Genomic DNA, 22,526 nt, shown 5'->3' on the forward strand with positions numbered 1-22,526 from the left:
AGATATAGTGAGAGAGAGAGGAGACATGGACATGAAGTAAAAATAATGTCAAATAAAATAAGTGTTATTGAAAAGACAGAGAAAGATAGAATTGGAGAAGGCATTGTTGTTCAGTCATATCTGACTCTTAGTGACCCCATTGGGATTTTCTTGAAAGATACTAGAGAGATTTGCCATTTCCTTCCTTCTTCAGCTGTTGGGTAAGGAAATTGGTAAACAGGGTTTACCTGTTTTTTGTCTAAGGTTACACAGCTAATAAGTGTCTGACAGAATGGGAAAAAATAGCTTCTGGAGTCAGAAGACCTGAACTCACATTGCACCTCTGTGTGACCTTAAGTACATCACTTATGAGGAGGTGGGAATATAGACCTGCTGTAAACCTAGAGTCCTATTTTAGACAATGGGAATAGAATGAAGGCAGGAAAATATGGAATATTTTTGGGTACTAGTAAATAGCTCAATTTGGCAAAGTTGTATGCAGTCCCTAAGGAGAAATAAAACTGGAAAGGGGGGCTGGGGCTGAAGCCAGATTATAGAAGATTTGAATGACATACTAAAAAGTTTGGATTTTATCTGAAGGGTAATGAAGAACCACTAATAGATTTTGAGCAGAGAAGTAATATGGTCAGTGATTTTCCAAAGATTACTGAGGATTATAAGATTACTCATGGGGTCTCTATATTAAATAAGCTTTTATATATCTGAATAACTAAACTCTTATTTATATGAATAACAGTTAGCTCAGCACACCAAGAACATATGTTCTCAGAGCCTAATGTGCATATTAATATAAGACTATAAGTGTTTTCAACAGGCATGAACCGGAGTTGCTTCTGTTCAATCAAGATTAAGTTCATACTTCCTGCCAGCTGTTAGCCAGGTGTTCCAATGAATTAATCCAAGAATTAAAAGCTGTTGCTTCTCAGGGCCATTTCTCTGCTACCAAATTTGGACTCAGAATAGAGAGGTCTGTTTCTGTAAGGCTGGGGATGATTGAATGGTCACATTGGGAAATGCCAAAACCCAATCTCATCGTACTCTTTTTCTACTAAGTGAGCCTGGATATGAGAGAGAGCAAAGAGGAGATGTAGTTCTCCATATCTATATCCCTGGGGACAATTACAGTAAGTTGAAGTGATAAATCCTGTGGGGCAGAAGGGAGAGGTATACAACTGAATGGTTTGCTCAAGATAGTTATGAAGGGGAGAGCCAGATGAACCAGATGGTGAGTATGTAGCAAGCACAGGGTTTAGACAACCAAATGCTGACTCAAACCCAAATGTATCTCTGACACCCAAAACAAATCCAGATCTCTCAAGTTGGTTTAAAGGGAAATGGGCTTAGACTCTTACCAAATACGAAGGAGTTATTGCTAAGGTGGTAGGAATGGGGTGAAGATCTAATAGAAGGAAATACAGATCATTTTCATGCTGATGATGAAAAGGAAAACAAGAAGAAATAATGTTCTAATATCTATGGTGCTTAGTTAGACCCCTGCCACCCAGTGGGCTCCCCTATGTACCTTGTCATGATATTAACTCTTCATTTATGAGACACATGAAGTTAATAAAAATGACATTTATGATACTCTTCCAGCACTTCTTCATTTCTTTTATTAGGTTTGGGTTGGGTTTTTTTGCAAGGCAATGGGGTTAAGTGGCTTGCCCAAGGCCACACAGCTAGGTAATTATTAAGTGTCTGAAACTGGCTTTGAACCCAGGAACTCCTGACTCCAGGGCTGGTGCTTTATCCACTACGCCACCTAGCTGCCCCTCTTCATTTCTTTTAAATAGAACCAGATACAGTGGCAATAAAAGCAGTTAGGTGACTGATCCTGGAGCAGGAAGATGTGAGTTCAAATCTGATCTCAGACACTTACAAGCTGAGTGATCCTGGACAAATCACTTAAGCCTGTTTTCCTCCATTTCCTCATCTGATATGGCAAACTACTCTTTGCTCAGAAGACCCCAAATAGTCATCAAAAATTTGGGCCTCAAAAGCAGAAAGGCTTGCCTCTGACACATGCTACACTGATTATGGGATGCTAAACACATCCCTTAACCTTTCAGTGGATTGGGCAACTCTCTAAGATATTGCTAGTGTACATTAGGAAAGGAATTTCTTCTCCCAGGTGTTCCCCATGAAATCACAGATCCAGTCCTTCTCCAGCCTAGTGCTTATTGGTTGATTGACTAATCTATTGATATGAAATGAACCTTTAAATATTGTCTGGCCCAAAGTTCTCATTTTATAGGTCAGAAAACAAAAAGAAGCCCATTGAAGGAAAGTGACTTGCTCAAGGTCATACATCTAAAGTAGTAGATCCAGGACATGATACTTGCTATGGTGGAAGTAACATTGATTTTGGAGTCAGAGGACTTGGGCTCAAATTCTGCCTTTACCACTTATAAGTGTTGTGATGATGGGTAAATCACTCTCTCTCTCTGGGAATCAGTTTCCTTCTCTGGGAAATGAGGAGTTCAGACTCAGTGGCCTCCATAAGCCATTCTTCCAGCTCTAAAGTTATTATCTAGCACCTCTGTGTCCAAAGTCAAGTGTTTTTTCCACTCTTCTTCTCACTGTCTTCAGTCCCAACATGCCATGTGAAACGTCTCCATTGAACTCCCTCTCTCTCTTTCCATGGTCTAATGGCACTCAGGATAACTGGCTGTAGCTATAGGGCAGTATTGATCAATTAAATGATATTGGTCCAGAACTTGAGATCAAAGACTTTTTTCTCTATGTACATACCAGCTATGATTATTATTTGTCTGTGTTCCCAAAAGTTATACAGAGGCCGTTTTGCCACGTGTAAGTCTAATTCTTAGTATCAATGAATCAACACACCATTTATTAAGGACCAGGCACTCTGCTGAAGATAAAAACACAGGCAAAAATAGTCTCTGCCTTCAAAGAGCTGACAGTCTAATGGGGAGATAACATGAAAACAGCTATGTACAAGTAGAATATTTATAAGATAAATTGGAGATTATATCAGAGATACTGGCTTTGAGGGGGACCTTGGAAAGACTTCTTGTTGAGGGTGGAATTTTAGCAGAGGCTTCAAAGAAGGCAGAGACCAGGAAAGAAAACATTTCATCTTAGGTCTTTATAATAGCTAAGATAGGGTTCCTAGAATGAGAGAGGAAGGAAAATACACTAAGACATCAGATTACCATGAGGCTGGAACATGGCTTCTTTCCCATAATAATTCTGCATTGGTCTCCTTAGCAGCTGGAGGGGCTTCTTGGCATGAAATTCCCCATAGTTTTCATCCTCTGAGGAACAGGTGTTTAGTGGGGCACTGCCAGATTTCCATATACAGCAGTCTTTGCTCCCTGCCACAGTGTGCTCCTAGAAACCATGTGGTTTAATGGTTCATGTTTTTCCCCCTAGAAACAGTGCTGTAATTGGAGGTTGTGGTCCAGACCAAGAACTCAGTATCAAATAAATTATAACTATAGCCCCAAATGGTATAAGTAAAGCTATAATAAATATAAACCTTTATAATATTATACAAGGGGTCTGATGCACTTATAAAGTACATGATTATAAGATTTCAGAACAAGAGAGATACAATTTAGCTATACTAGTCAGGAAAGACCTCAAGGAAAAGGACCATCAAGGGTGGAATGTGGTTATTCCTAGTGACTAGGAAGGAGAGAGTTGGAGTATAGCTAAAATCAATCATGAAGGTTGCTTCTCACCTCTGGTAGAGTAATGATGGACAATCCAAGTGCAAAGTGAGATATATTGTCAGGAAGGGTCAAAATGCTGATTTGTTTTGCTCAGGAGCACTTTGTTATGAGGAATGTTCATTATGATAGGGTAATGGGAAATCATTGGGAGGTGATAGCAGTATAAACAAGGAAATGAGAACATCAACTAAACTTTTGGGGGTGGGGGTGGGGGTGAGCATGGGGAGGTGGGACCTAGCTTGAACACAGCAACAAAGAAGTTTGAGTTGGCAAATACTATTGCAAGCTTGATATCTCCCACAGATGGTACTATGGAGCTGGAGAACCTAGTAGGTACTTAATACCTGATTAATTGACTAGTAGGAGAGATTGATTTAAGTAGATAGGGAGATAGGATTGTAATAAAAGTAGAGTGTGACAAAATTGTTGAAGGCCCTGAATGCATAAACTATTTAGATTTCATGTTCCATTTAATGTGCAGATTTTTCATAAAGGAAAAATCATGAAATTCATTGACTGCCAAGCATTTAAGTATTTTTTTCACTTTTTGCTGTAGGAAATGTTTCTTGGATATACAATTTTTAAAAAAGAGTAGTCTGCAAGAAGTGCACAGGATAAAGTGCACATGTACCAAGTGCTATGATGGAGAAGAGAAGCATTCTGAAATAGAACTCAATTACTGGTTATTAAGGAGTGAAGGGGAGAAACATGAGGCACAATGGTTCAGTTGGCCTCACAACACACACACACACACACACACACACACACACACACACACCCACAAACGGAATCCAAGAAGAATAGTTTGAAACTTCATGCTGCTGCTGCTTATCTTATTCCTTTACTAGATGCTAAATTCCCTGAAGACAGGGATTAAATTTCATTTCATCTTTGTGATATTGAAACATTTACATATATATATCATTTTATGTTTTACAAAGCTTTTTACACCCATTTTTTCATTTGATCCTCAGTACAAGTCTGTGTTATAGGTATTATGGGTGTTATCCCCATCTAACAGATAAACTGAGGCTTAGACTCAGGAGTCACCTGACTGTTAAGTCCAGAGTTTTCTAAGTCAAAAATAGAATTCAAAAACAGGTCCAACTTTGTCTAGCGCTCTCTACTATACCATTCTTTGCCTCACCTTTGAAATTTAGTTCTTCCAGGAAAAAAAAAAGCAGTAATTCCTTATCTCACTGTTCAGCCATGTAAGCAGAAGGCAGTAGTGCCATTTTTGTTCATCAAATCACCAGCTGCATTACCAACTTTGAAGAAAATGGTGATTTCCATATTCACTTCCAGGAAGCACTTTGGTATTACAAGTTCCATGAAACCAAGGGCAGTTGTCTTTGATTGTTTTTCCATGTTAACTTGTAATTTTCCATAAGCTTGAAAGTTTATTCTTCATTCACTTAAATTCAATAGTCTCTATTATTCATTTTGTATTTATAAGGCCCTGTCAGTGAGATTGAAATTGAAGCAAAATTCAGTCACTAATATAATATCTGATAATTTGTGTCTGTAGATTCAATCATTTTGCATCTTCTCTTTTTCAGCACAAGGACAAGCAGGAGGAAGGATGAGTAGGAAGGATATTTTTATTATTGTTTTAGCCTTAGTAAGCTTTTTCTAAAACCATTTAATTAGTCATTCTTAGTAGAGTTTTGCATCTAAGGGGAAATGCCCAAATTTGACTATAAGCCATGGTTGATCTATTATTTTTTAAGATTTCATTATTTATTTAAAGGGTTCTTTTTAAATTTTGAGTTCCAAATTCTCCTTCCCTCTTATCCCTCTCCCACCCCAATGAGAAGGCAAGCAATATGATATCAATTATACATGTGAAATCATGAAAAACATATTTCCATTTTGACATTTTTAATTTTAATAATTCTTTTTTTGGTATTCTTTTCTTTTTTAAATTTTGAGTTCCATGTGGTAAATTATTAACTATTTGAACAGGAATGTGGAAACTGATTCACTTTTGACTGAAAATGGAGAGCTTGATTATGCTATTCAAGCAGACTGCTGAGTGGAGGCAGGGTTTGATTGAGTCATATGCATAATTTAGCTGTTGTTGATGATGTTGGAGTGCCCACAAACAAATATTGCCTAGAAAGATTTCTAACATGTCCATTTTCTTTGGGGACCAAATGTTAGTGCTTGCCTATTTGACAATGTGATTTAAAATACGGATTTATTTTCTGGGGAAGACAGAGAATTTTTATTCAAATAGTCCTCAAAATATTGGAAATACAATTGTTGTGGTCATCATTCATTAATTACATTTTGCCAACCTAATTCAGTAAGCATGTATTATTAAGCAGATATTATTTGTGATCTACTGTACTTAACTAGGAGGGACACAAAGATTCCTGTCCACAACACATTTAAATTCTAGTAAATTTTTGTTGGATAAATGAATGAATTATATTAGGAGATAAAGCATATATTTGTGTATCTATATAATATTTTAAGAAGAAAATAATAGTAGTAAAATTATTAGTAATTTTTCTAACATTAAATGGCAAAGTGGATAGAGTACAGGTCCTGAATCTGGAAAACCTAAGTTCAAACTTGATCTCAGACATTTACTAGTTATGTGAACTTGGGCAAATTGCCCAATCTTTCTCAGTCTCAGTTTCTTCCTTTGTAAAATGAGGTTAATAGCACCTATCTTACAGAGTTGTGAGGAGGAATTGAGATAATAATAATATAAAGCTCTTAAATCACTATGAAATGCTTTCTATTATTGTTTTGATACTAAGAATTCTAAGGGTTTTAGATACAATTTTTATTTTTCCTTCTATAGATGAGAAAATTCAGGCTGAGAAACTTGTCCAAGGTCTTGTTGCTGTTGTTCGGTCATATTCAATTCTTCATGACCCCACTGTAATTTTCTTGGCAAAGACACTGGAGTGGTTTGCCATTTCCTTCTCCAGATCACTTTATAGCTGAAGAAAATGAGGCAAAGGGTTAAGTGAATTGTCATAGGTTGTATAGCTAGTAAATATCTGAGGCCATATTTGAATTCAGGTCCTCCTGTCTCAAGGCCTAACTTTCTCTGCACTGTGCCACCTAGCTACCCATCCCAAGTCATATATCTAGTTAAGTTCAGAGGCAGGATTAAAATTGATCTTCCAGAATCCCAAGTTCAGTCACCTGTTCAGTAAGAAAGGAATTGAAAAAGCCTTCCCATAAATGGCACCTGGACTTTTCTTGAAGGAGGGCCAGGGAATCCAAGAGATGACACAAAAAGGGAGTGTATCCCAGCCATAAGGAAACAGCCTATAAAAAGGTACAATAATTACATTTTAATGGCCAATTTCAAGGTGTGAGTTTTGTCTACCTCCTCTCTCCTTTCTTTCAAGAAGAGCAGAAAAAGTTGTTTTGAAGAAAAAAATAAACATCTTCCCTTCAGATACTGTAACTCTGCCAAGAAATGACTGCATGAATAGTTAGTGATGCTGGGCTGACCAGAACCTTTCTTTGATGTGGCTTCTCATTCCCTTGAGATTATCTTGTCTTATGATCATCATGGTGCAAGGCTATTATTTGTCATTTCCGATTTTGTGTGAGATAGTAAATATTTTTGGCAAAATGAAATCACTAAAGGGGTGTGCTGCCATAAAAATATAGAGAGGGTTGGAGTCATTGAGACTGTGATTCCAGTTGAGAGTCATTTGCCAATGGGGATTACAAAGTCCTTACTTTTGTGATTGCTTCCGCTTTCAAATCTCCTTTTCTGATAGCATTTTTTTATTACTTTATCTTCTGGGCTAATGATCAGTTACAGCAATCCTTTGGTCTTGTATAACCTTAGAATTTTCAACCTCATGTTTATTTTTCATTAACTCAATTCTTTTCTTACTTGAGAAATCCCTCACAAAGTTGAAAAAGCCAAGTTTGATATCAGGCAACCTCTGGCTTTTGGAGACCTATGTTCAAAACTTACCTTAATCTTGACCAAATCATTAAACTTGGGGGGGGGCCTCAGTTTCTTAGGGGGCATGGTGAATAGAGTGTCAGGTCTAGAGAGAAAGATTCATCTTGATGTGTTGAGATCCAGTCTTAGACACTCACTAGTTGTGTGACTTTGGGCAAGTTACTTAATCCTTTTTTTTTTTGACTCAGATTCCTAATCTGTATATTGAGCTAGAGAAGGAAATAGCAAGCTACTCTAGTATATTTGCCAAGAGCACCCCAAATAGGGTTACTAAGAGTCAGGCATAGCTAAAACAACTGAACAACAACAAATTCTTATCTTATTCTCTAAAATGTGGGGAAGGAGGTAGACAAGATCCTTTCCAGTTTCAAATTCATGGTGCCATGAATCTACCCTATAAAATTCTACATGACTCTGGTTGAATTTTTATAGGTTCTTTAATAAACACTGCTCCATTATGTACCAGAAACTCTTCACCTGAAAGATAAATTTAGCCGTTAATTGATCTTAAAGTGTATTATTTGCTTCTAAGATCCATCCCCCGCCCCCCCCCCCCCCGATTAAATGAGATTTCTCAAATCTTCCATTTAAAAAGGGTACCCAGTCCAGCCATGTCTTCATTTCTCAGCAGGAATACTCCTTTGTGTCCCCTAGTTTGTATCTGCTCTCTCCCTTCTTGTTATTCAGTCATTTCAGTTGTATAAGGTTTTCTGTGATCCCATTAGGTATTTTCATAACAAAGATATCAGAGTGGTTTGACATTTCCTTCTTTAGCTCATTTGATAGATAAGGAAAGTAAGGCAAACAGGATTTAATGACATCCACAATCAAACAGATAGGCAGTGTCTGAGACCAAATTTGAACTCAGGAAGATGAGTCTTTGGGCCTCTAGCCCCAGATTCCCATCTTCCCTCCCTTCAGCTTCTTGAGGTTAGGAATTATCTTTTTGTTTGTATTTATATTCTCAGAAGTTAATATTTGGCCTTGCACCTAGTAAGTTCTTAATAAATCCTTATTTATTATTATTATTATTATTAATTATGAGTCCCATCTGGATTATCAATCAGGTAAGGCTGATAAGGTCTAAAAAAATACAGCTAAGTAGAAAACATTTATTCTCACCAAAAATTTAAAAAGTACATTTGTACTATATTTAATGAAAAGGAGCAAATATATCAAAATTATAAGCAATGTAATTAAAAAAAGGCCAATATTGAAAATACTTGGGGTCAGAGGAGAGTGGGGAAAATGCATCTCCTCTATGGATGAACTTGACTATTGTGAACCTATAATATTTCTTTGGAAGAAATGCATTGTGATATTATGAATTTGTATCTTATAGCAGAGATAAAAATGTTTTGAAATCATTTTTATAATTCTTTGTTGTAGAATGACCCTATATCAGGCTACCAGAAATATCCTTGAAGCTAATAATTTATTATCATAGGTCATTTATATTTTGTAAGTCACTCTTTCCATTTCTTATTGAATTTATACAACATGTTCCAAATTCTGTAATGACTGTGTACAGAAATGTTAAATTATGCTTCTATTTAAACTGATATTTTGTATGAAATCTGTGAGATTTTGTTTGAAAATGTTTCAAAGCATTTTAGTAGCTGATTTTCTAAATATTAAGAAAATAAAGTCTTAGGATTGTTTTTCATTCAGTTGCGAGTCAATTTATGAAAACTGTTAGAAAAGAGAGTTCACATTGCCTCTTACCATAAACAAAGGTGATGACATCTATGAGTCACTGGTTAATTATTCATGTTCCATTCATTGTTACTTTGCTTTAGTTCTTTTATTGGTGTTTTCCTCAAGAGAAGGAAAGCAGGTGACTTTACCAGGGAGAACACCAGGTATAATTATGGTTCCATATACTTAATATACAATTCAGGTAATTATAACATTCCATCATTGTATGATATTGTGAGCAAATTACCAGTTCAAATCAATAATACTCTTTAAAAGTAGGTAAATTGAAACCTAGTAATGACAATTCAGATCAATGTCTAGACAATTTCTAAATTCAGTTGAAGTTATTGAAAGACAACAAATTGCTGAACATTTAGAGGTCTTAATTCTGGGCCAAGAGCCCTTACTTAATGTATAAAATAATATTTTCCCTTCTACTGTGGTTGTTTTTATTTGCTTCCAGGAAAGGAGAAAAAGCTTCGGTTTTCTTCACTAAAGTCATAAGGAATAGGAGGCAATGCTGTCAAGTTTTTTTATTAGCATTTTTAAGGAATTAAACAAATATTTCCGTAACATAGTAAGATAAAAAAGATTATTCTACATGAAACTGATAATCTATTATGTACAACTTGTTATTCCTGTTAAATGTATAATAAAGTTCCCAAGCAAATTTCTTTTCTTCTTTTTTTTTCTTCCCTCATCCTCCTCACTACCCCCACCCTAAAGAAGACTACCATTAGACACAAATAAGTATGACGGTGGACTACTTTAAGAATCTAGTATTTCACCAGTGGGAATATTCTCCCACTGTGTCTGTTAACACAGACCCTCCTTTCCTACCCACTAAGAAGGTTTGCACAAATGAACAAAGTTGAAAAATTCATCTTCCCTTTGGCTAATTTAGTGATGGACTTCTCCAGACTCAGCTATTCTTGTCTTCAGACAAAGGACATATACCTACATGCACATACCTATGTGTTTAATGGCTTAAGCTGCAAGGTTGCAAGCTTCTTGAGACCAGGGATTGTCTTTTGTTTCCATTTGTATCCCCAGTACTAAGTAAGTGCTTATTAAAAATTTGATTCAAGGTACTCATGATGAAAAATGCTATCCTCCTCTAAAGAAAGCATTGTTGGAGTCTAAATATAGACAGAAGTAGACTATTTTTCATTTTCCTTTTTGGTTCAAGTTTTCTTCCACAAAATGACTAATGTGGAAATATTTTACAATGATTTCACATGTGGTCTATATCTAATATATATATATAATCTTAATATAAAGTGTGTGTATCTGTGTGTATGTATTTATATGTATAAATCTGATTATTGCTTACCATCTCAAGGAGGGAAGAAAATGAGGGATAGAATTTGAAACCCCAAACTTAAAAACAAATTAAAGTGTGTTTTTGTGTGTGTGTGTGTGTGTGTGTGTGTGTGTGTGTGTGTGTGTATGTGTGAAGCATAGCTAGGTTAGAATGAACAGAGTACTAGATCTGGAATAAGGAAGACTCATCTTCCTAGGTTTAAATCCCTCCTCAGATTCATAATAGCTGTGTGATCCTGTGTAAGTCACTTAACCCTGTTGCCTCAATTCCTCAATTGTACAACAAACTGGAGAAAGATGGCAAAGCACTCCTGTATCATTGTGAAGAAAACTCCAGATGGGGTCCTAAAAGTTGGACAAAACTGAACAACAACAAAATGATAAAGCAAGCACCAATAGTTGTAGTTTTTGTTATTCCAGTTTCCCTGTTAATGTGATAAGAGAGCTAATGCCTACCATCACAGCATTGTGGTAGCAGCAGTAAGTTCTGTCTGGAGACCTTTGAAAGAGAAGAGTTCTTAGTCTCCCTTCCCAAACCAAAAACCTCAAACTCTATTTATAAGCATGGAACAAACCAAGGTTTCCAAATAAAGTGTGGGGCTAAACTTAAGTCACTGAGGACCATCTATTCTGACCTCCTTCATCGCACTATGTGGTCAGTGTTAGGAAGAATAACCATCTGACTTGATTTCGGTGTATATTGCACTGATGTCATTATCTTACAGGAAGGATAGAATTGTGAAGAGTAGATTGCTATTTTAAACACACACACACACACACACACACACACACACACACACAAACACACCTCAGAACATGCCATAAAATTGAAGAACAGGAAGGCAGTTCTTTGTTGTTCAGGATGTGATTAATATTGCCTCATCATTTAATTTTGGAATGCCTAAAATAAGGAAGCCTACATCAGTTCCAGGCAAATAGCTTGAAATCTGATACTTTTCTATCCATTTAAAAAACATTTTTTAAGCCTAATCATTTGTTTATTTTCATTCATTTGCCAAAGAAAGAAAGAAAGAAAGAAAGAAAGAAAGAAAGAAAGAAAGATTCACGGGGTGCTAGTGCACTTGGTGATGAATCCCACATCCCCCAAAGGAAGAAAGCAGGTTTCTCTCTCTCTCTCTCTCTCTCTCTCTCTCTCTCTCTCTCTCTCTCTCTCTCTATCTATCTATCTATCTATCTATCTATCTTTTTGTTTTGAAGAATTTTGTAGCAGGTACATTCAATGGGGGCGACATTTCTTTTCCGAGTCTCCTTGAAGAACTAGAATTGTTTTGGTTTAAACCATCAATTAAATGTATTATTAAGCTTTTCATGGAAACCACTTGTTTGGCAGAACCCTAGTGTTTCTCACTTCTCTATTCAATTTCACACATTTTTAATCAGTTCCTTATTGGTGCTATGTCATGAATCACTTCATAGATGTTTTCTGTGTCCTTTTCTCTCTTCAGTGGTGAAAGTGGTGCTGGAAAGACTGTAGCTGCCAAGTACATCATGAGTTACATTTCCAGAATATCTGGAGGTGGGCCCAAAGTCCAGGTGAGTTGACTGAGGCCACTCAAGGCCAGAGTAAAACATTCTGAGGCCCTGAGATATGTCAGGATTCTGGAAGAAATTTACAGAAATGCAAGAAGATAAAATTTATTACAAATTACCTTTTGTTGCTCAAATCAAAATTTCAGTGCAGAATCACACAAATAACCCAATAACTCATCTTAATCAAGCACATGTATAAGACAAATTGACAGATTTTGGCAGTTCACAGTGGACAACATTTCTATCTTTTATGTCTTATTTTAAAACCTTATGATGATCTGTTTAAAATGTCTTTAAAGATTAAATTCTGGTGATGTTTTGTCTAAGATCTTTCAGAATCAGTTTCTAATCAATCAGTCCTAGAATGATAGAATTGGGAAAGTCATAAGGAGGAATGTTATGGAAGGGGGGAGGTTGTTTGGAAGAGAAACACTGTGTGATAGTGGATAGAAGGAGGCCTGTACTTGAAATTTGGAAGACCTAGATTCAAGTCTCTTCTCCACACTTACTAGCTGTGTGACCCTAACAATTCTGTAAGACTATACATCATACATGAATTTCTGATATTCATCTGTGGAAAGTTATCACAATATTGAAATGATAAATCTAGACAAAAAGGAAGAGTTTCATTTTAGGCATATTAGGTTAGGTGACCATGAACAGAGTTTTTGTGCACTCTAGGGATCCTTTAAAATTGTGTCTCATATGCCCACCAAAGGCTTTGACTTTTGAACTATGACACATATGATCTAATTTACCACAAAAAGAAATTATGTCTTGAAAAAAAGTTTTCATTGAAAATACATGCACTTATTACTTAAAATGTGTTCTATTTCATCTCCATTATTGCAGCTTTCTAGCTTACCTACTCCTAGAGCTATTTCTGATCATGGCATGTCCAGATGAAGTGTCTTACATTAGAAATATAAATCTAAAGCAACACAGAAGTCAGGACTAGAAATGCTAATTTGATAATCATTCACATAGCAGGGAGATTTAACATTGTGAAAATGAATGAGCTTTAAAAGAGGGGTGGGTTTTTTTTTGCAAGGCAGTGGGATTAAATGACTTCCCCAAGGTCACACAGCTAAGTAATTATTAAGTGTCTGAGGCCAGATTTGAATTTAGGTCTTCCTATCTCCAGGGCAGGTGCTCTATCTACTGTGCCACCTAGCTGCCAGGGGTGGTTTTTAAAGAAGAAACAATGATTTCACCTTGGAATATGTCCTCTCAGAAAGGATAGATTTGTGAGGAAAATGACAGGATAACCAAGAAAGAATAATTGACAGAAATCTAAAGAGGAATTATTTAAAGAAGTGAGAACAGTCAACAGTATCATGATAAGGAGAACTGAAGGAGAATGAGGATGAATCCAAAGCAACTGAGTTAGTTGACAAGTGACCTTTAAGAAAGCACCTTCAGGAATGCCATTGGGTAGAAGCCATTAGCAAACAGTGATGAAAAGAAGGTTGTGTAGCTAAACAAAAAAAGAGAAATTATATAGGAATTCCATGGTTTTCTTTTCATGAATATGGAATTTTGTATATTTTGTAGATAAAGGAAAATAAGAATTGAAGAGCAGACCAAGGAAGGTCACAGTCAATAAATGAAGCCAAACAATAATTAACTTAAAATGGAGGCTAACTGTATAGTTGATAGTGCTCATCTACCCCAGAACCTGACCCTGTAAGATGATCTATAAGATAATATAATTTTCTGCAGCTCTGGATGCAGATAAAGGGGAGATGGACTTGAAATGGATTTCTCTAAGGGCATGGAAAGAAGTAGAATATGGTACACTTCTTATTTTCTATCTTATTAGACAGATTTAGAGTTGAAGTGAATGTAAAAAAGTCATCTACTCCCAATTCCCTCATTTTCTAACACATCACAAAATTGAGGCTCAGAAGAAATAAGTGATTTACCCATCCCAGGTTCTCTTTAAGTCCAAAACTAATGTTCTTTCCACTGTACCATATTCTCTGCTCTAACAACACATTCAGTGTCTCACTAGTACAGAACTAATGTTTCAACAGGGATAACCAGGAAGTATTGAGAACATCAAGTTGCCACATTTGAGTCCCTTTACTGGGCATCCTTTTAAGTGTCTGAACCCTTTTTTTTTTTAGTTTAATGGTCTCATCCCCACTTCCATTCCAATCACCATCTTGCCCATTCTAGACAGTGGATGTGCTGCTCACAATGCAAAATTCTATATTTAAAAATAAATAAATAAAATTAGATCCTAGCAAGCCTAAAAAGTTGAGAGAAAGAGAGAGAGGGAGGGAGAGAAAGAAAGAGAAATATTTCATAGTAGAAAATGAGGTTACCCTGACAAGATAGGTCATATAAGATCAAAACAACTTTCTTGGTGGTGTGGATGAAATAACAGATCCATTGAAGCATGAGAGTGTTAAAGAAAGCTAGGATATTTTTTTCCATAGCAACCTGCAAAACCATAGAGAATTTTCAATATCACAGTGGAGTGATTACCCATATTGATGAAATCAAAGCTCTTCTGAAGTGGTGCTGTAAGAAAAGTTAGCAGGGTAGAGTGGAAAGAGTACTAGCTCTGATGTCATGAGACTAGATTCAAGTCTTACCGCTGATAAATATTAATTATGTGACCTTAAATTAATCTTTTAACTTTCCTCAGTTTCTTCATTTATAAGATGAGAAGTTGGATTAGAGGACCTTTGAAATTCCTTCTATAATACTTTGATCTTTAGAAGTATTAGGCATAACCTCAGTGGACCAATTTACCCTCCTTACAATATGACCCTTGATGTCATTATTTGAGGCTGTTGTTATTAATAAGAATTTTAATATTTCAGTAGTTCATTGGTTGCTAGTCTGCAGACTTGTGGTTTAAGATACCATTCTTCCTGTTTTTCCTCTGAAGACAATGATATGGGGTTCCTGGTTTAGAATTAGTCAGTAGCAAAGAGAAAGAATAACCCAGTAAATTGTTATTTCTGGAACTTAATTGTCCATAGTCTGTGAATTACTAAAAATACTTGTCTGTAGTCTGTGAATTATTAAAAATACAAGAAATGACTTATTTTTGCTTCAGATACCTCATCAGTATTAACTAACATCTATTGAACTGTCTCACCATTGCGCGGGCTTGATGGGAAGGTACATATCATGTAGACTGACATTGGGTTGACAGTGTTGTAAAATCCAAATTCAACTTTTCATTATAGTCCTCATACGTCCTTGCCTAGTCAGGCATCAACTTCTATACAGACTGTGGCTTCCCAGTCTTTAGATGCAAAGGATCTATACTCCACAATGCCAGTGAAATCACTGAGCTGGTGGGTGGTTACTGACAGTATAGTCTCTTGGGGGAAAATGGGAGGGGACACTGAGCTGAGCAAGCCTCCCAACAAATCTATCAGAAGCAGCTGTGGCAGTTTCAGTGAGCTTGGAGGTCTACCAGCTAGTACTTGAGATGTGCTGGCATATGATGGTGATCCTGTAGGATTGTAGATTTAGAGTTATAAGGGAACCTTAGACATCCCTGATTCCAATGCTCTCAATTTATAGATGAAGAAATTGAGAACTAGAAAAGTTCAATGACTTGCTGGAAATCACATGGGTAGGAAACACTGGAGTTGGAATTTGAACTCAAGTCTTATGACCCGACCACCCAAATCCAGTACTCATTCTCCTGAATTTTCCTGACTAGAAATTTGTTGTAGTGCACCTTTCATTGAATGGATACTAAATGATGAAACAAGTAAATAGAAGTTTAGGAAATCTCAGTTTTAAAGAGCAAATTTTATATAGATGCCTATAATCTGATAATTCTTCTTAATGAATTTAGAAATTGTATTATTCTCACTATTGAGTCTATATACCAAAGAAAGAGGGGGTAAAGGGACCAATAGGTATAAAAATTATTTATATCAGCTTTTTCTGATATCAAAAAATTGTAAGCTGAAGAAATGCCCATTAATTACAGAATGGCTTAATGAGTTATGGCATATGAATATGATGAAAGGGATTGAAGGGGATAGTTTCAGAGAACTCTGTATGAAGCAATGCAAAGTGAAGGGAGCAGAACAATGTTATAATATGAAATAATACTGTACTGGAAAACTAGTTTAAAAAATTTAGAATCAGTAAAATGACCAAGCATACTCTTAAGGGTATTTATGATGAAGCATGCTATCTACTTTATGACTGAGGTAATTGGAGTGCAGATTGAGACTTTTTTTTTTTGATATGGCCAACATGGGAATTTTGTAGGATTGTGTATATTTGCAACAAGGGTTTTGGGGTTTTTTTCTCTCTCAGTTGTCAGGAACAAGGTGGTGAAGATGGATTTTTATGGATTAAAAAAATAAATAAATTTTTAAAAGAAAGAAAATGTCATTCCATTCTGACTTAGATGCATCTAAGACAAATGAAATATATACTAACAGGAGACTGTTACTTTCCCCTCTTTATCCTGTTCACTGCCAGATAGCCATTCTTTATAAAAAAGAATTGAACAGGGGTGGCTAGGTGGCACAGTGGATAGAGCAGCAGCCCTGGAGTCAGGAGTACCTAGTTCAAATTCAGCCTCAGACACTTAATAATAACCTAGCTGTGTGGCCTTGGGCAAGTCACTTAACCCCATTGCCTGGCCAAAAAAAAAGAATTGAAGAGAGCAATTTTTTGTTTTTTTGTCCCATTTTTAGCATGTAAAGGACATCATTCTACAATCAAACCCCTTATTGGAGGCCTTTGGAAATGCCAAAACCGTACGGAACAACAACTCCAGCAGATTTGTAAGTCTTTTCCTAAACATTCACTCTAATGGTCCAGTTCATTCAAATTTGATTTTTATTTCTGTTTGCAATATCTATCTATCCCAAAGGAAAAATCTTTCTTTTTGAATTTTTCTCATTTCTTAATCATTTCTTCCCTTTACAGATCTGGTTTTAACTGACTTCAGTCTCAAGCTGATTGTAGGCATTTGATTATGTAAATAAGATCATTTTCAAAACTTTCTTAAACCTGAAGTCTTATTAAGGAAATCAGAATTTGTGAAGAGAGCAGATTAGGGCTGAAAGAGAAGAATAAATCAACCTTGATTCTTCTGCCAAATAGATTTGTAATAAAGACTAGAACAATGGTGCAGACTTCACCACTAAGTCAGACTGATTTAACTACCTAGAAGTTTATTTTAGGGAACTCTGAAGGGTGAAGCTTTCTTTTACCTTGAGATAGGAACCTTCTTGACTATCTGACAGGATGATGTTGATCTCCACACCAACCATGAGGAGTCTCCAGTTCTTGTATGTATTTGTCCTTGGGCTTGGTTTTCTTGAAAGCTAATAATGATGATAACTAGTATTTATGTAATTTGGAAAATATACATATATGATCTCATTTGATCTGTCCCAGAGATCCTGTAAGATTAGGTATATCATTACTCCCATTTATAGGTCAAGAAACAAATTGAGAGGGGTTAAAGTGACTTATTCAGGGTTGCAGCTAGTGAGTTTTGAGAATGGGTTTGAACTCAGGCCCAATACTCTATCCTCTTCATTATCTAGAGGTCTGTTGGATAACAGTATATCACATCTATACAATCATGTTACAAACTACTTTCCTAATTTTCTCTTACTCTCTTTAAGTCACCAGATCCAGATGAGCTATAGGGACTTAATTGATTGCTATCTAGTTAAAAAGCTGTCACTTAATCCCAAAAAACAGAACTAAAAGCAGTAAGCAGAAGCTGCAAAGAGGCAAATTTAGTTTGGGGTCAGGAAAAACTATTCCATAGTGAAACTGGCTACCTCAGGAAGTAGTGGATTCCTTCTTAATAGGGTCTTTTAAGCAAAGACTATTAATCCACTTGTGGGAGATATTTTAGCTCAGTAAAACAATGAATAGAGGGCTAAACCTGGAATCAGAAGGACCAGAATTAACTGTGTGACCTTGGGCAAGTCACTTCACCCCTTTAAGATTCAAATTTCCTTATCTCTAAAATTTGGATAAGAATAGTATTTACTTTCCAGAGTCTTTGTGAGGATCTAATGAGGTAGATGTTTTTAAAGTGCTTTTTAAAAAGTCCATTCATCTAGTCTTTGGCATCCCTAGTTCTGAAGTCCTATGATCTTCACCTAACACAAATGACCAAGTATGGGTGGGTGAAGGGTGAAGGGAGGCTTTGCAAATGTTAAAAGCCTTCTGCAGATTCACACTGTTAGTATTATCATCCCTATTGCATAGAAAAGCAAAGTGAGGCCCAGGGAGGTAACTTACTCAAGGTCACACAGTGGGAGACCTTATCCAGAAAAAGTCAAACATAGTTCTTTCTGCTACATTGTGCTATGTCCCAAGTGATGTCATCTTTGATAGAGAAGTCTCTGTTCACAAACATGAATGTATCATGTTAGGGGTTAAATAGTATCTAAGCTATAGTTTATTCTTAGCACTGAAGTACTATGGAAAGCCAATGGTAATCATTCTCGACCCTCTTTCATGAATGAATGAATGAGACTTTTAAAGGAGAAAAGTAATCTTTTTTTTTAAATCAGTATAATGGGAAATTTTTAACTTTAAAAAAGAACCCTCTGAAATTCCGACACAACTCCACATTCCCTAATGATTTATGCCTGTCAGCCTAATGACCTTTCACTCCTCTCAACCCAATGTTATTTGAGATATTTACCTCTCATCATAATATTTCTTTTTCTGCTTGATGTCTGCAGCTCCAATGATGTGTAGAAAGTTTGGAGGGGGACAGGACTGAGTTAGGGGAGGAAATGGGAATTGAAGCGAGAAGTAAGGGGCCAGGATATGCACCAATTTCTCCATACTCCTTTTTAAAAATATATTATTTTATATATTTGTTGGCCTATTTCAATCTTTAAAGAAATTCTGAAACTTTACTAGGCTGCACAATTTACTTTAATTTCAAAACAGTCTGTCTTCTCCACAGGAGCCACCCTGGCAATAAAATCAATGAAGTAAGCCTTCTTTTCTCTTTTCCCAGTGTGTAAATTGTAAATGGTACTTACCTTAGGAAATTAGCCAAGGATCTATGAGGGTCTTGTTTGCATATTTACCCTCACCGTATGCCATTTTAGAAAGAAAAATACAAGATATCTTTTTTTTCTTGGGGGAAAAAAAAACCTTTAATCTTCAAAGATTCTTCCTGAATTGTAATTTTAATTCATTTCTGACAGCTATTGAAATGAATTTTCTTTTCTAGGCTTCTTGTTTTGTTTGATATTATTTAAAATCAAAGTGAGATAAGTCAGGTAGAATGGGGGGGAGTGGGGAAGGATAAGGTCAACCTGAATGAATTCTGGGATTGGGGGGGGGGCAGGGTTTCCCCTTCTCTCTGTAGGTTTATATGGATTCCTAAAATTGTTTATAGCACTTTAGTGAGTACTGAATACAGAGAGGAAAACTATATCATTCATAGTCCCTGTCCTCCAGTAGATTATAGTCTAGATTCTATTTAATAAATAGGACAATAAATACTAAAATTTCTCTATCTGATCTGTTTGACCTAATCACTAAGAAATTAAATAGTTAAAAGGAGTACTTCCCTCAACAACAGAGTTAGGCGAATGTTCAGGTAAATTAAACATGATTCCATTCTCTTAATAAAGTTATCAGTATCTTTTAAAAACTAATCAGCTGGGGCGGCTAGGTGGCGCAGTGGATAAAGCACTGGCCCTGGAGTCAGGAGTACCTAGGTTCAAATCTGGTCTCAGACACTTAATAATTACCTAGCTGTGTGGCCTTGGGCAAGCCACTTAACCCTATTTGCCTTGTAAAAACCTAAAAAAAAAACCAAACCTAATCAGCCTACTAACTTCCTCCATCAAATATAATCTCAGATATTATTATTAGTCATGTTATTATCATATTATATATTATTATTAGCTCTTAGGTTATATAACACATTAAAATTTGTAAAAATGTTTACTTATGTTAAAGAACAGTCTATATTCATGTCTTTGGGGGGGGGTTTATTTTTTTTTTTTATTTAAGGCAATGGGGTCAAAGTGATTTGCCCAAGGTCACGCAACTGGGAAATTCGTGTCTGAGGTTGGATTTGAACTCAGGTCCTCCTGACTCCAAGGCTGGTGCTCTATCTACTGTGCCACCTAACTGCCCCCATTTCTTTTAGTTTTTTATTTTTAGTTTTTTAGTTTTTGCAAGGCAATGGGGTTAAGTGGCTTGCCCAAGGCCACACAGCTAGGTAATTATTAAGTATCTGAGGCTGAATTTGAACTCAGATACTCCTGACTCCAGGGCCAGTGCTCTATCCACTGTGCCACCTAGCTGCCCCCTACCCCAATTTCTTTTAAATAGAAGCAAATACAATGGCAATATGGACAAGTAGGTGGCACACTGGATGATAGACCACTGGCCCTAGAATCAGAAAGACTTGAATTCAAATCTAATCTTGGATGCTTACTGACTGTGTAAGACCCTGAGCAAGTCACTTAATTCTGTTTGCCTCAGTACCTAATCTATAAAATGAACTGGATTGGCAAGCCACTTTAGTATCTTTGCCAAGAAAACCCCAAATAGGAGTTACCTCTGTTACATGCTCTTGATGGCTCTTATCCCAGACTGAAGGGCAAGATTTTTGATAATACCCACAAGCCTGCCCAAGAGGAATTCTGCTATCACTTGATCAGGCTACCAGAGTTCACCATCATCCAGCCAATGACAATCTATGACCTCTCCACCCTTTCCCTTTTCAGGATTAAAATGTCAGTGAGGAGGAATGGAGGTTCATCTTGTGAATAACCTATATATATTTGATCCATTGAAGCTAGAACCATATAGAGCATTCCTTATAAAATGCTGTGACTGGAACAAGAAAACCGATGATTGTTTCAGTGCACAAGATGAGGAGGTATCAAAGGTAGATGTGGTGAGTTGAGTAGCTGGACTTGGAGTAAGAAAGACCTGTAGTTGAATTCTTTCTCAGATATATACTAGCTGTGGTAACCCTTCTTGTTGCCATTTTTTCAGTCTCATTTTGTGACCCCATTTGGGTTTTTTTGAGCAAGGTACTGGAGTGGTTGCCATTTTCTTTTCCAGCTCATTCTACTGATGAGGAAACTGAGACAAAAAGAGTTAAGTTGCCCAGGGTTACACAGCTAAAAAGTATCTGAGGCCAGATTTGAACTCAGAAAGAGAAGTTTTCTTAACTCCAGATCCAGCAGTCTATCCATTGCTCTATCTAACGTTAAGTAGGTATGATTAACCCACTTCAATTTCTAAAACTGTAAAACAATAAGTCTGGACCTCTGAGGTTCCTTGCCACCTTAAATCTATAATCCTTTTATCTTTAATAAATCTATAATCTGGGAGTAGAGTAACTTGAAAAATATATTTTTTAATCAATCAATTTCCTCAAACTATGTTGTATTATGAGCCAGTAAGAAGCTATTGCTTTGTCCTTTCTTCAAAATAAAATCTAACCTTCAAAACAACCAAAACAATGCTTTATTGCAGGGGAAATACTTTGAAATACAGTTTAGTCCAGGTGGAGAACCAGATGGTGGAAAGATCTCCAACTTCCTTCTGGAAAAATCCAGAGTGGTGATGAGGAACCCTGGAGAACGGAGTTTTCACATATTTTATCAGGTTAGAACATTTTTTTTAAATGAAACTTTTTTCTTTTCCAGATTAATTTTGCTTGGGTGTTAGAGGGCTCCTAGAATATGTATTACACACAACCAGTAATCAACAGATACTCTTACAAATACAAATACTCAGGGTATGCACAGTTATTGTAAATGAATGGTTTCTGTTAGGTTTGGTAGAGCACACAAAGAAGCCCAAGAAAGTCTTTGCCTTAAAGCAGCTACAAACTCTGGAGGGACAAAATTGTTGTTCAATCATGTCTGACTGTTGATAAGTCTTCCTGATTCTAACCTCACCATTTTATTCACTGTGCCACCTAACTGCCCTGACAAAATACAAATACATAAAAACTAGTCATTATTTCCAGATTTATCCACTGCACAGTTAGCTGGTACAGTGGATAGAGTACTGACCCTGGAATCAGGAGGATCTTAGTTCAAATCTGACCTCAGACACTTAATAATTACCCAGCTGTATGACCTTGGGCAAGTCACTTGACCCCATTGCTTTGCAAAAACCAAAAAACAAGTCTTTTCCCGTCTTATGACAAAAAACTCTGCTTCAAGCAAACTCTGATTATAAATCTATAAAGATGAAACAACAAAGGAGATGTAACATTATTTCCAGATTTAAATTCTTTTAAATGAAAAAAAAGAAATGTTCCAAAGCCATATTGTAGCTTTTTGCCA

General features: G+C 36.3%; 1 protein-coding gene across 1 annotated transcript in view; it reads left to right on the top strand.

The window, feature by feature from the left end:
• The window catches only part of MYO1E (myosin IE), a 248,439-nt gene that overhangs the window by 109,911 nt on the left and 116,002 nt on the right, over positions 1–22,526 (top strand). Inside the window, exons 5-7 of the mRNA XM_074234549.1 lie at positions 12,135–12,222; positions 16,908–16,997; positions 21,706–21,837. Coding sequence (XP_074090650.1) covers positions 12,135–12,222; positions 16,908–16,997; positions 21,706–21,837 — 310 coding nt within the window. The remainder of the gene's footprint in view (positions 1–12,134; positions 12,223–16,907; positions 16,998–21,705; positions 21,838–22,526) is intronic.

The sequence above is a fragment of the Macrotis lagotis genome, chromosome 4 (assembly GCF_037893015.1).
Source record: "Macrotis lagotis isolate mMagLag1 chromosome 4, bilby.v1.9.chrom.fasta, whole genome shotgun sequence".
Taxonomy (NCBI): Eukaryota; Metazoa; Chordata; class Mammalia; order Peramelemorphia; family Peramelidae; genus Macrotis; species Macrotis lagotis.